We start from the raw sequence: 14,593 nt of genomic DNA on the forward strand, positions 1-14,593 counted from the left end.
ATGTCGTCCAGTCCAGCAAACCTCGATGATTTTGTGAGGGCAGCCGGTGATGGCAAGCTATTACAGATGATGAAGGCTCTTCGCCATCTGAACGATCTGAACCAGCAGGACTCCGCCGGAAACGTAGCACTCTGCCAAGCTTCTAGAGGTGGACATCACGCTATCTGCTCTAAGCTGCTGATGGAGTACAAAGTAAATGTCAACGCCAGAGACTCGCAGGGAAAACGTGCTATCCATCACGCTGCAGCGGGTGGACACGACAAGGTCGTAGAGCTGTTCGTTTACAACGGAGCCACCGCTAACGTCGTAGACGACGAAGGGTGGAGCCCTCTACACCACGCGGCTCAGAGTGGAAATCTGAACTCTGTTCGAGCACTTCTTAGGAAAGGAGTACTGTTGAATGCGCAAACTCCAAACGGAGATACGGCAACACACCTAGCAGTGCTATCAAGCAAATTCTCGCTTGACGTACTCAAAGAACTGAGTGGGTGGCCGGGAGTGAGATTAGATCTAAAGAACAAAGAAAGCAAGTCTGCACTAGATGTGGCCAAGAGGAGTGGAAACAGGCAAGCCGTCGAACATCTTACTAGCTCAAGCTTGCGCGGTGAGTAACATAACTTAGAGAGTAACTGCAACGCAAAAATCAAAAATTCTTTTTATGTTGGAAAGTGAGAGTTCTAGTTACATACATGACAGAAAAATATAGTTTTAGATTTCTATGTTAAGTCTTCGCTGAGATATAGTGCGTCAAAGTTGCTTCCAGTTTTCAACTTCCGGTAACGCGTTATAGCGGGCGTGGTGTAGTGTGACGTCACAGAGGGAGACTCCACGCCAGCGTGTATTGTAAACACAGGAATTTGTGGCGAAAGAATGGTTTGGTGTTGCGTGGCTGCAGGATGCACCAATTCGCGCAAGTCATACGTACGCAATCGTGTTTCGATTTCCGAAGATCCCCAAGCTAGGGAAAGAGTGGGAATAGCAAAATATTGAGGACAATTGCAGAGACGTTTGTGTTGTCCGGGCGACTGGAGTACAACGCGTCTTACTGAGTGGACAGGAGTCTGCAGTATAGCCACTTTTAGCCTGATTGCTTCGAGATACGTACAACCAGTTCTATTCAAGATCTTGGTCTGCGTTGTAGAAGAGCGAAATTGAGGCCACCATTTTCCATCTACCTGCGTCCACACTTCAAGGTCGCAGCACTCTGGAACCTTCGCAAAAGAAAAGGAGAGCCGTAATTGAGAAGCGGGAAGGTGAGGAAGACTCTCGTGCAGGACTAAAAGTACTGCAAATGGCTAGGAGAGGTCAGACTTTTGATGACTCTAGATAGACTCGCCTCTTGATGATCATGTGTAGTAAATGCAGTTGTATGCGTTACAGTATACTGTACAGTGAAGTCAAACCTTGTGTCAACGTGAATTCAACGTACGTACTTCAACTAATTTTATTCTCTTTCTCACGTACAGCACTCTGATCGATCTAGAGTTTTCCATGAACTCACCAGTGGACTGTGCCACTATTGTTGCTAGTATTCGACATTATTGTCGCGTCATTATTTGAGACAACCTCAAATACGTTTTGATAGCACACGCACTCCACACGAGTACGTATGATCCATCATCTCACAATGACCGCAGCTGAAACCTGTGGATGTTGCTTACTTACCCGGATGTGCATCGAGTACGTTGCTAACTCCTACTTCTACTTGTGGTGATGACAGGCCATCGGGTAGCCTGACCTCTTCGTTCGCTTCCAAGGCAGCAGGCGATCTCAAAGCTTCAGAGGCATTGTCGCTGAACTCAAACCTGTTTGGTCTAATCACTACGTATACTAATTAATGGCTCCCAGCAGATCTTCTTCATCCTGCGATTCATGCGATGACGGAACGTTATCATCACGTAAAAACCTCCAGAGGGCTCTTCAGAAGACTGGCTGTTGCTGCCGTCGCCTCCACCCTAGCAGCGTTGCCTTGGATATGAAGATTTAGTCATTTTTACAGGCCGATGACTAGAAAGACGCGTGGGTCTCCCCTCTGTGACGTCACACTACACCACGCCCGTTATAACCTATTACGGGAACTTGAAGAACCGGAAGCAACTTTGACGTGCTATATCTCAGTGAAGACTTAGCTTAAAAATCTAAAACTATTTTTGCGGTGCAGTTACCCCTTAACTTACTTGCAACGAAGTTGATATCGTGCGTAATGCTGAACATGCAAATACTCAAACTGTGCTCTGAATTGCAGAAATACGAACTTTGAGCAAAAGACAAGAAATCATTCGAACTTCTGTGCAGTTGCCTGTTAGTAAAGAAAGCCCTAGACATATCAGGTCCGCAACAAAGCCCCGGCCAGCCCCTTGGATTTCAAGTGGGAAGCATACAGACACTGTTGACGGATCTCGTCTTTTGTCACCTGACTCGTCTGACAGAACAACGAGTCCAAGTCGTCAAAACGTGACGCTTCCTCGAAGTAGCTCATCTCGGTTGGAACCGCTAGAGGTTCAGAAAAGAGAACCTGCCAACACACTTATGGAAACAGCAAGACGAATCGATACTCCAAGAAAAGAGGAGCAAGGCGACACGAAAGAGATCACAATTGAGGCTGGCATAGCTAGCCTTTTGTCACCTGGTTTGTCAGATGTAACATCCGACAGAACAACGAGTCCAAACCGTCAAAAGGCGGCGCTTCCAAGTAGCCCATCTCTAGTGGAACTGCTACATGTTCAGAACAGAGAACATGAGTCTGACGATCTAGACGGATCTATGAAGACAGCAAGCAGGATGGATACTCCAAGAATACAAGAGCAATGCGAAACGAAGGGAATGGAAGTCGAGGAGATCCGAATTACAGACACTAGACCACTAATTAATCAAGAGTTGGAGCACACGCCCACAGACGAAAACCCAGCGACGTTTACGGAACACCTAGTAAATCTTTTTGATGTAGGAAGCGTAAGACGAGATCACGCGATTGAAGAAGCTGGTAGTGGAAATACTAGTGACTACAATGCACCAACAGGTCAACAGTTACCATCTGACACTCCCAAGCAGCTAACTCAGGCAGACGATAACCAGAGAGATGATGGTCAGACTTTTGATACCCTTGAAGAGAACATACGGTTACAAGTGTGTTGCATGGAAATGGAAACTACAATAAAGCAACAACGTCAAGAAATTGCGCGACAGGGACAGCTACTCAACTCGTATCAAAAGGGTGTACGTTACAAAGAGCAAGAAATAATGGATAGTCTTATCAAGACAATAGAGCATTTAAACCAAGAACTTGAGGACCATTCAAACATCGCAACCAGCACGAAACTGAGACACGACAGCGAGCTGAAACAACTTCTCGATCGATTAGAAAGAGCAGAAAAGACAATTGAAGAGTTGCGCGATCATTTGGAAACACAACGAAATGACTACCATCTTTTAGAACAAAGCACTATTGAGACCGAAAAACAGCTGAATAGTTTCCAAAACCCTCTTACAATTAGACGTGACACGATCAAACCTACCACAGAAGAACTCGGAGTCGGATCACATGGAGGTATATACTGCATGTATATAGGTACATTAATTAATTGATTCTCACTCGCATGCACACAAACTGGGTACACACGCTTTCTTCATGATATGCGCGTACGCAGTCATGCACACGCACACTTATAATTCAACGAACGGACATGCATACACACACTATATATCTTTGTTATCGTACAGGTTAGTGTAAGACATTCACTGACCACAGACCTGCACAGTGTCATTCACCCTCCGATCGATGTATGCATGCACACATGTACACACTTTGGAACCTTGGAACGACTGTTTATTGCCGTTCTCTTGAACTTCAGACTTGTGCAAAAAGAGATGAAACAAATTTTGGTTTGCAAGACCAACATTGGTGAGCTGCTAAAATCTGGAACTACGTATACTCCTCACAATATTATGACAGAAGCCTGCTAGCCACATGCAAACTTGTTACTGTGTTACCGAAGCCTACCACGGAGAGATACTTGACATTTGACACACACACACACACACACACACACACACACACACACACACACACACACACACACACACACACACACACACACACACACACACACACACACACACACACACACACACACACTGATATCACACTGTTTTATACAGGTGTAAAGGTTGTACGATGGAATGGTGTGCCAGTTGCATCAAAAGCTGTTCACAATATCATAGTCGACTCGCGTATCAGAGGTCTTGTTCAACAAGAAATCGATAGCTGTTGTCGCATTCGTCATCCTAACATTGTAACAGTGTTTGGGGCCGTCACGCACGACGATCAGCCACCTCAACTGCTCATGGAAATAATGGAAGGATCTTTAAGCTCCGTGATAAAGGCAGCTAAAGCAAACTACCTTACAATGCGAGAGCAGGTAGACATCATGCGAGACTGCGCTGCGGGTATCAACTACATGCACTTGCTAACACCACCTCTTCTTCACGGTGATGTTCGATCAGAAAACGTACTCGTCACACAAAACATGACAGCCAAGCTGGGCGATCTCGGTGCTGCTCACATCCTGAATGCTTCCCAGTCTGCCGGACCTCTCAGCTTGAATTATCTTGCTCCAGAGAGAAGGCCCGATGTAGTACATGGTACCGCAATTCACAACACTCCGGCTGCAGACATGTTTAGTTTTGGAATTCTGAATATTGAAATAATAACTGGTAGTGTACCTAGATTGAACGAGCGATCGAAATTTGTGCGAGCGATCCAACACAAGAGATTGCGGGCGATGTGTCAGCAGATGACAGACGAACGACCCCACACCCGCCCAACTTGCACAAATGTTTTACAGCAAGTACTCGAGATGACGCGTAACAGCCAATACACTAAATGCCAACCGAGAAGAAGAGTGCGAAGAAACCATGAGAAAGGAGTAGACTTGCTGCACTCAGCAATACACTGATATGACCCTAGTACCTACGTAATTGCCATTGTGCTACCATTGCAGTCGTAGTTATATTGTATACCATACTACGCATGCGTATATTAACGTGTTTGTTTTTTGCTTACTGCGTGCATGGTCTGGCTTAATAAATTAATTGCCGACACACTGCCAATGTTTGAAGCTATATAGATAATTATCATTTGGCGTCCCTAGATCGTAGATTTTGATTCCTAGGTTTATATTTACTGTACTCCTCGGTGATACTGCTCGGTTTTTCTAAGCCAGTGTCATACAGACCTCTCTCTAGACGGCTCTGATAGTCTGTACGACTCTGTACAGTACACGGCGCAAGCCTCGGCTAGTCGCTGCATATCCAGGATGCTACGACCCTGAGAAGAGATCGTGGCTAGTCATTCCGTGTTTCTAAAGACGTAGATATATAATCAGCTAGAGCATACGGAGATAATAGAAATAACTAACTAAATAAATAACTAGATAAATAAATAAATAGATAATTAGGAATTCTATTTTAGAAAGTCTATTGTTTGTTTTCAGGACATGTACAGTACTAGTAGGTACTCCAGTGAAAGAGGGGGTTCACCTGGTAGCAGTTATTTATATCATTACTAGTTTTCTCTTTTCTAATGAAATTATTAAACCACGCCTATTGGAAAAGAGGGTTTTTAACCCCCTGAACACCCCATCTGGATCGGGCCCTGTACTCAACAACCAGATTGTGAAGTAAAAGTGTGGCGTAGGGCCATTCTAGAGTGCTTCTATCCAAATCTGTCGGTTGTGTACGTCATTCAAGCTTAACTAACTATCTACAAACTCCTATAGGATATAAGGTAAAATTAAAGCAGAGATAATTAACTTAATCATAATTTAGTTGATATTGGATAAGTTAGTGGCAATGGCGACTGATGGACGACACAATTAAGTTAACGACGGTTGTCTAGGGCAAGTGCTATGCTTCATACAAAACGAAATGAACGATCTAACAGCTGATAAGCTTGAGGAACTCCTAGTACATGGTTTTTCAGAAAAGGTACACTAAGCAAAAGACCTACTGTTTAATTAATTAATTAAAGCGGCATCAAAGTTCAGTAATCTGAAAACTCGAAAGAAGGCAAGAAAGAACACCGAACACAAAAGGAAGGTGGAGGCCGACATAGAAGATATGTTACAGTTGTGTTTTGATCGAAGCAGGCTGACCAGATGAATGTTGTACTGCCACGTTTGGTGCCATTGATATTAGTAGGTTTCCCTAGATCACAGTTTAGTTTATACCAAAGTGCTAAGCAACTTATCAACTGAACTAGAATTGGTGATGAAGTGTATTAAAGATCGAAGATGCTGAAATTGAAAGATGTGATGGTGCAGCAGTAGCAATATATAGAATATAGAAAAAGTGTCCGAGGAAATGACCATGCAAGGAGGTTGGAGTAATCAGGTGCCTGTCAAAGGAAGTAGAAGTGGTACGTGAGAAAATTAATGAGATGAAAACCTCATGTGAAGAAATAGAAACGAATAAAAGAAGAAAGGAGACTGCAGTGTAAAGATGAATCTAGAAACAGGTGACAAATGGGAAGAGTATGATTCTAGAAAATCCATTAGAAAGCCCCATAGTCATGCTGAAACCATCAAAACAAAGTCAGTCCAAAAGACTGATAAGAAACAAGAAGCAGAGAAGAACGCTGAAGAGGTTGGTAATGACAGTGGAGTCAGTAACAACAACGGATATGCTGAACGGGGCAGCAAGAAGTTGAAAAGTGGTGAGAATAATTATGGTGAATGGTCATTGGTTAGCAATCTTCGTAGGAGAAAGATCAAAACTCTATGTGAAAATAGAGATCAGAGTGGTTCAAAACAACATGGGATCAGAGTTGCTCATGGTAGACCTAGAGATTTTTGGGATATATATCTTGGATATCGATCTTGCCGAGAATATTACTAAAGAAGGGATTGAGATCTTTTTGCGGGAGAATGGTGTACAAATGTTAGACTGCTGGACATTGAAGTCTAAAGTTTACAATTCTGTTAGTGCTCGAGTACAAATTCCATTGGATAAGAGGGAAAAGCTTTTGAATGCTGATTTTTGGCCTAAAGGCATAACAATCCGGTCATGGGTAATCAAGCCGAGAGCATGTTCTTCACGGTATGATCTCACGGTATAAATACGTATAAATACGGTATAAGTCTCAAAGTTGGGCAGAAAACTATCGACAATTACCTTTTACTCCCAGTGGGACTGCGCATGGTTTCATTATGTCAGATTCATGGTTGGTACAAAATGGCAGCGACTCTCATTTGTTAGGGATGTTGAAGGATTTGAGTGGAAATGATACGTTTGCCAAACAGCCAATTGATTTTAGTGGTGATGGTGATATGTATCATCAGGCAGCTGTTGCAGCTAATATCGATGGTATGTCATTGAAAAGTGGGGTGTCAACAGGAATGGGCTTATATGATGTGCCAACTCTCACCACCTTAAATCAAGGACTTGACAATAATTGCCCTACGTCTCGTGGACCGAGTCGTCGTAGCTCGGCAAATTTGCACCAACTTGTTGGTTTCAATTACGGCCTGCCAGATTCTAATCAATTACCAAGCGAATATCAGCTTGACTTGCAGGAGCAGAAAGGAAGCAAAGAGAATAGTGCTAGTAATCTGCGCTCAATCGACGATCTGTATGCAAAGATAATTCCAAACACCAAAGAGCTTCCACCAACTCTGAAAACATTCAAACATTGCTTCAACAACAGGATGAAGATTACGGACAATATCAAAAGATACAATGGAGATGAAGTTGAGTACCTTGCCTCAACCAGTCAAGTCTCCAGGAAGAGCTCAGTCATCGCCTCATCCAGTCCCAGAGCCACCTCCATTGCTTTTGTCACCCCCTGCTTACCAATTACGACAATCAACCAGGCTATAGCCAAACAGAAGACTAAAAGTTGTAACCAATCAGTGTCTGTTAGGGATGGATCTCGATGTATGGTGAAGAAATCAATTACACCCAAGAAATGGAACGGAGCTTGCAGTGAAGGTCAAGGCCTGAGAGGTGAGACTAAATGTTCTATACTGATATCAACTTCTGCTGGAAGGCAAGCCAATTGAAAAGAGGAGAAAGGAAAGTATCCATCGCAGACAACGGTGTGTCAGCAACAGTTTAGTCATGATGATAGGTAGCTACATAACATGTTTTGATTGCAGACGATATAATTCAAAGCTGGAGCAGGTTTTCCAGGTTCGTTTGACAATCAGTCCACTGGCTTCCTTTTTTATCAATATTGACATGTTGAATGTGTTTAGAGACGTCGTCTCAATTTTCATGTTGAAGATGACGAGGACGTGGTGACCGTTTTGTAGTGCAAGTGAAAGATACATGGGCAATTGCAATTGCAGTGAGCGTCTAGTAATGCTGTTGATATAGGTCTGTGCTTGTGTACGGTATTAGTAGCTGTGGTCTTGTGATAGATATCAGTGTTCTCGCCAGTACCGTCAGTACCGTCATTTTGACTGTTGGGAGAGGGAAGGGACGTTTGGAGTGGGGAAAACAGCATTTATGGATGGTTGGGAACAGAATTGGAAAGCCTTAGCACGCATAGTGTGGGATCAGGGATCTATATAAAGACATATAGTGGTCTGGATGGTCCCATGCAGAGTTGCTACAGAACAACACAGTCTCATGTCAGACATCTGGTAATCTAGGTAGTGCATGGTCTCCTTGTTGATGTTTGAGGTGAATTCCTGTTGACCTTTCCCACAAGAAGTGCTAATGAAACTGTTGTTGCAGCAGGTATTCTGCTAATTACTGTTTACCTTTAATCTCATGTTTTACACCATTACTCTTTTAGATCAGCTTATAATTCCAGTTTTAAGTCACCTAGTCATTGTAATAATCTATTGTATTATCTGTCTGTTTGTCTGTGTTATGTTTACAAGGTTATGTTCAATGAGGTTTATTTAACAAGATCTAAGTGGCAATTCTAGAGAATAGTCTACCAATCATGCAGTAACTTCAAGACTTACTTACATAGAGTCTTCTGACATTTTGTTACAGTTAGCAAACCGCACTACTTTTTCAAAATTGTAGTTTACGTCTATTGTATTTTGTCTCATCTATGGAACATAGGATATCTACGTACAACATATACTACTACAGTAACTACTACTACTACCAATATACATGATCTGACTCTAATACAACTAGGGAACAGATAAAGTATTTTATGATGTCATTACCAAATATGTCAACATCAGACATTTGATGACGTCATTAATTGACGTCATTATATTTAATGACGTCATATTGACCAGTTGGTAAAAAATCTTGGCTAAAACGCTGGATATGAGTGGTAACTTGATGTGTTGCCAGGAATAAATTATTAGAGTTAATTAGTTAATTAATGTCAGGTTCATTCAGCCATATGTGAGATGTGAATTTGTACCTCAAATTTTGAGTATAAAAAAGCTGGAAACAAAGACATTTGTGGTGTGACATGAGGCTGATTGCCACATTTTAGCAGAGCCACTTGGATGCCCTCTTTAGCAATTGTTCAGGACATTGTGGTACAGTACTCGACTGACTTTCGATTCCAGCAGAAATGTGCGTCAGACTCACTCGATCCAGTGTGTGTGTGTGTGTGTGTGTGTGTGTGTGTGTGTGTGTGTGTGTGTGTGTGTGTGTGTGTGTGTGTGTGTGTGTGTGTGTGTAGGTCTGGTAGGGTACATGTCCCAATTTCTGTAATATATTGACTTTATGATGTGTCAAATCGTGTGAGTTCTCTCTTCTGGTAACCCTGAACAAACAAAGCCTTGCATCTCTCACAACTGGTTGCAGGTTACCTAATGCATGCAGCTGTGTATGTATATGTTGCAAGCGATGTCTGAATGTCAGAACAGATCCATAAGTGAACCAGCAGCATTACACAGCTGTTTTTCAAGCCACTACCGAAATACGGAATGTTTGTTTTTGGCTAACTTTGATTGTATTCAAATATACACGACATGGAAATCTTGTGATCGAAATTTAGATTGTATGTATTAACTTGCCAAACAAGGATCGATACCTGGGTTTTGTGATAAATGCGAACTGTAGGGTAGGATGTTGTACAATAAAAACAGAAAGTTGTATGCTAGCTGCTGTGATACAACTTGGCGGAAGATGCTGTAATGACAGGGTATAGAAAAAGTCATAGAATTTCAACTGTTTCTTGTCCTTTCGTATATGGAAATCATCTCTCTATTTTATTAACCATTTGACTTTGGCAGGTCAACACACTCTTCTACAAATTGTAAATCCACTTTTTCAATCCGGGGTAACTTCATGAAGAGCCATTGTATTGTGGGCTTTTATAGCCACAAATAACTCTTATGATAAAGAAGATGCATGGCAAGGTTGCATGCCTATAAGAATGCAAGTTCCCTGCATAGTGATCGATGACATATCGTGTATTGTTGCATCATATGTGAATGCTTGTTTCTTATCTTGACAAAGTACAACATGTTTTCAAGCCAGTAAAACCAAGAGGCTAAATTGACAACATGGCTATTTTAGCTTTCCGCAGAAAGAATAGGCTTACTATAGATCTAGATCGGGCAGTTGACACGTTGCAAACGCAGACAAAATTACAAGCTAAAAAGTTTAATTACTATAGATCAAATCTCTGATGAGAAATGGTGGGTTGACCTTGTTTTGTATGTTGACCTTGACCTTGACCTTGACCTTGACCTTGAGAGCCATCCATTGAAGCATCAATGATAACGCTGTCCCCGAAAGGGCAAAAACCAGAGAAAAAAGACAATAAGTTACTATCACTGTGTTGTCACTCAGTGCGGAAAATAAGGGTACGTAGGACATAGGACAATGTTCCACCAAATGTGTTGTTTGTCTGACCAAATACTGCACCAGTGTTGGGGCGTGTTTAGGTAAAACATCCACCTGTACGAATATTTGATAGTGTAAACCTTGTCTCTTAGCACGTGATGGCCTTTTCAATGGTGTAACTGTTAATTTCATGAACTTAGGTGCCTCAATCCTAGCATGCTTTATCCAGAAAAACCTCAGCTGCCTTTAATTAACACTATTTCTCCCTTGCAAGTTGATATCAAAAAGTTCATGCAAAATGGCTGCAGTAGGGGAGGCACTTAGTTATGTAACACTATACAAGAATGCCCTCAGTCTGTCTGAGCCAAAATAATTTTCAATTTTTCACACTGGTGACTGAACAGAAACGACAATGTCGTGTTTGATCTCCTGGGCTACTGGCATCTATAGATTGTTTCTTTTTGGTTAGCATTTAGAGCAGTATGCTGTTGAGTTTGTAAATTTGCTATGGATATAGTTGAAAAACAATCGTTGACCAGAGCCTTCCACTTAGCTCTATCATAAGCGAGGGTGTACCAATTTGCCTCGAACACATTCATGATTTCAAGTCATTTGACAGTGCATCCCTAGCTCCATCTCTTTTCATTTGACAGTGCATCCCTAGCTCCATCTCTTTTTAGCACCATGGCACGGCCTTTTAGAGGGTAGCTCTTCAAAAAGAATTTGCTTAGGAGCACAAGTGGAGTCCATACAGTTGACAAACACCACACACACACACACACACACACACACACACACACACACACACACACACACACACACACACACACACACACACACACACATGCACACACACACACACACACACACATGCACACACACACACACACACACACGTGCGTGTGCACGCGCACGCGCGCGCGCGCGCGCGTGTGTGTGTGTGTGTGAAGCTCAGAAATGCAAGTCATGGTCTTCCAATTGATTGACAATGGTTCTGTAGCTATTCAGCATATAACGCTTTTTATATTTGGCTAGAAGTGCTCCGGCTTCTACAGTACTTTCGGAAACCTGGCAACGCCACCGAGCATGCTTAGACTGGTACATCTTGGCCACTCATCTACACAGGACTACTAGAGGAATATGCATGTCTTCTACCTTCTATAGGTAAGTTTTGTATAAAAGCCGACCTTGAATAAAACCCGCCCTTGAATAGAAGTCACATTTCTATATGACGTCTGTGCACACAAGCATTTGCGGCAGGCTCACTTGGGGTTCACTTGCCTTAATTAATTTGCATGTAGTACGTACTAAAACGTCCCCAGACTCACTTGAGCCTGGCAGTGTTGGGTTCCCCTATAACACTTTCAGCCTTTCTAGCTCACGTGAGTCTGGGGACGCGGCTACTGTATACCCGGGTATGCAAGCTAGGAGTATACATGTAGAGCGCAACTGCCATGTGTTCACGGATGGTTGTGCTGATGAAGCTGAGGAGATAATGTCGTTGACAATTTCTTTCCCTTTATTAATTAATTAATTATATTGTTTTGACGTGTTTGAATGAAGGTGCACTCTCAGAGGCATGAAAAGAACTATGAGGTAAATAACAAACATTGAACATTATTTTAAACTTAAAAATTTGACTTGTAGATACTGTACTTGTGCAAGAAAGTTTTTCACTCCTGGTGACTGTTCTTGAACACTTGCAAGATAAAAACGTCAAGAAGCACCTGGTGCAGGGAAGGAACCTGTCAGAAGGACATGTGTAATGGAGCCCCGTTCACACTAACAGTCAAGTACCTACCTATACTGAGCTACGACTGATTGAATTAAACTCAACTGTATTCACATGTACACCTGTGTCGCAGGTACTTATTTCGTCGACAATAAGGGACTCGGCCATGTGCCTTACTTTCGTCCTTATCTTCAAGTGTCTTTGAGTTAAGGATGCTTTATGTCCTCGTAGTGTAATTAGCATTTTATACAGCAACCCAGTAGAAGGGCAAGAAACCGTAGATCATTGCATACAGCAATAAATTCTCTGGCAATATTTTATTGTTTACTACCTATACACAATACTATCATTTTCAGCTACTTCGACACAGGTATCTCTACCTTATTGTAAGCGCACTGCCCTACAATTCATTCTATGAAGTACTGATGTTTCATTCTACCATCTACAGGGGCATAGCGTGGCATGGGCTAAACCAGGCTATAGACCCATCATTTGTAGGTGTGGTCATACATATTCTGGACTGTAAATATGTGTGAGGACCAAAGCTGTATATAGTATCTACACCACCTTTTTCCAGTTTGGATCTGCCACTGATCCTACAGCATCAGTGAAAGAGGCCAATAAAAGTGGGCGTGTCCCATAGCACCGTGAAGTCTAGCCTCTCCATTTCTAGAGGTCACGCTACTGCCTGCTATCTATAAACTACATAGAGCTTTGAACTAAGCTAAAAACTAGTAACATGTCCTATAAAAATGAAAATAAATGTAGGGATGTGCAAAACAACAGAAACACACCCTCAGTACATAATCATCGAAAGAGATTGGACAGAATGAGGTCATTGCTATTACAAAAACTTGTTTCCTTTTATGCAAAGCAAACATCTCTCCTCACTTCCATACGTAATAGAAAACAGCAAACAGACAGGAAGTAAACAATCAAGTTGAACCTAGAGCCTAGCCTGTTACTGGGACAGCATGACCACATAGACCAATGGTGTACTTGTTAATTGTTGCCCAAGAACATCCTAAAATGGAATGTGCCTAGCAGCAATGATGGTCGATCCTTCTGCATGGTCACCAGGTGCAGCAGTGTGGGATATAACGACTCGTGGCTGACCTGACATCCAGGAAATGTTATCGGACATCATAATTTGGCTTTCAGCTGTGGCATATTATTATTTATTCTTTTAATGTATTAATAAATACTAATATTTATGAATATAAGTATGCACGCATATTTTTCATAAATTTAAGATACAGTAAACATTATGTGTGCAACAAGACACAGACATCGCACAATACGGAACCCACAGAAGCGCTGTCAACACATTACATATTTCTGCACTACAGTGTACGTATGTCATCTGCATTATCAGACATCAAAGTGGTCGCATTGTTACTGCCTGGACAGATGCACCAACCGTTTGGTCGCTAACCACTAAGCCAAGGCGGTGACCTTATGTCGTCATCACCTCCTCTAAGTAGGATAAGTGGGGTCTTTATCCTCAACTGGGCACCAACCAACCCGGCAGGTAAGTCCCAGAGAGGTACATGTTTCTGTGTAATCCATATGGCACTAGTAACTGGCTTATCGATCATTGATTGTGTGCGCTACGAGGATTTCACCAGCTCTGAATAGCACGCCCAGTAGACATCAATGACTACCAGGAAAGCACTGATTCTCATTGCCAACAATCCCCACGCTGAATCACAAACTTCCCATCGACGGAAGCAAGTCTACTCTCACAGACATAGCCGAATAGACAGTGAGAAAGAACCAACAGACTCGTTTCATTATATTGTCGCCATCCGGGATTGAACCCAGGGCATCATTGTCAAAGAACCAGAACTCTAACCACTACGCTTATTATTATTATGATTATGACTATGATTATTTCACCAATAAATTGGAACGCCTCGAATAACACTAATAGACGCTCCATAAACTCGATGTGCATAAAAACCATAGAAGATCCAAATCAACACTACAGTCCCAATTGTTCACAATATTGGATCAAACACTTGCAATAAAACAGTGTAAGCACAACTGCTGAGTGAGCAAACTTATTTCTCATTTGATTCTTACGATGTG

The 14,593-nt window shown here is 42.2% G+C and overlaps 1 protein-coding gene across 1 annotated transcript; it reads left to right on the forward strand.

Moving 5' to 3' along the window:
* LOC134186053 (ankycorbin-like) lies at positions 1–5,109 on the forward strand. The gene is made up of 3 exons (XM_062653961.1): positions 1–604; positions 2,246–3,547; positions 4,159–5,109. The coding sequence occupies exons 1-3, from the start codon at positions 1–3 to the stop codon at positions 4,953–4,955; spliced, it is 2,703 nt and encodes a 900-aa protein (XP_062509945.1). The 3' UTR covers positions 4,956–5,109.
* The last annotated feature ends 9,484 nt before the right edge of the window (positions 5,110–14,593 follow it).

Source organism: Corticium candelabrum, chromosome 10 (assembly GCF_963422355.1).
Source record: "Corticium candelabrum chromosome 10, ooCorCand1.1, whole genome shotgun sequence".
In the NCBI taxonomy this organism is placed as follows: Eukaryota; Metazoa; Porifera; class Homoscleromorpha; order Homosclerophorida; family Plakinidae; genus Corticium; species Corticium candelabrum.

Bases quoted from the DNA above. Each gene is read 5' to 3' on its own strand.
- LOC134186053 (XM_062653961.1), top strand. From the start codon at position 1: ATGTCGTCCAGTCCAGCAAACCTCGATGATTTTGTGAGGGCAGCCGGT. The intron at 605-2,245 runs GTGAGTAACATA...TCTGAATTGCAG, and splicing joins TACTAGCTCAAGCTTGCGCG to AAATACGAACTTTGAGCAAA. The intron at 3,548-4,158 runs GTATATACTGCA...TGTTTTATACAG, and splicing joins CGGAGTCGGATCACATGGAG to GTGTAAAGGTTGTACGATGG.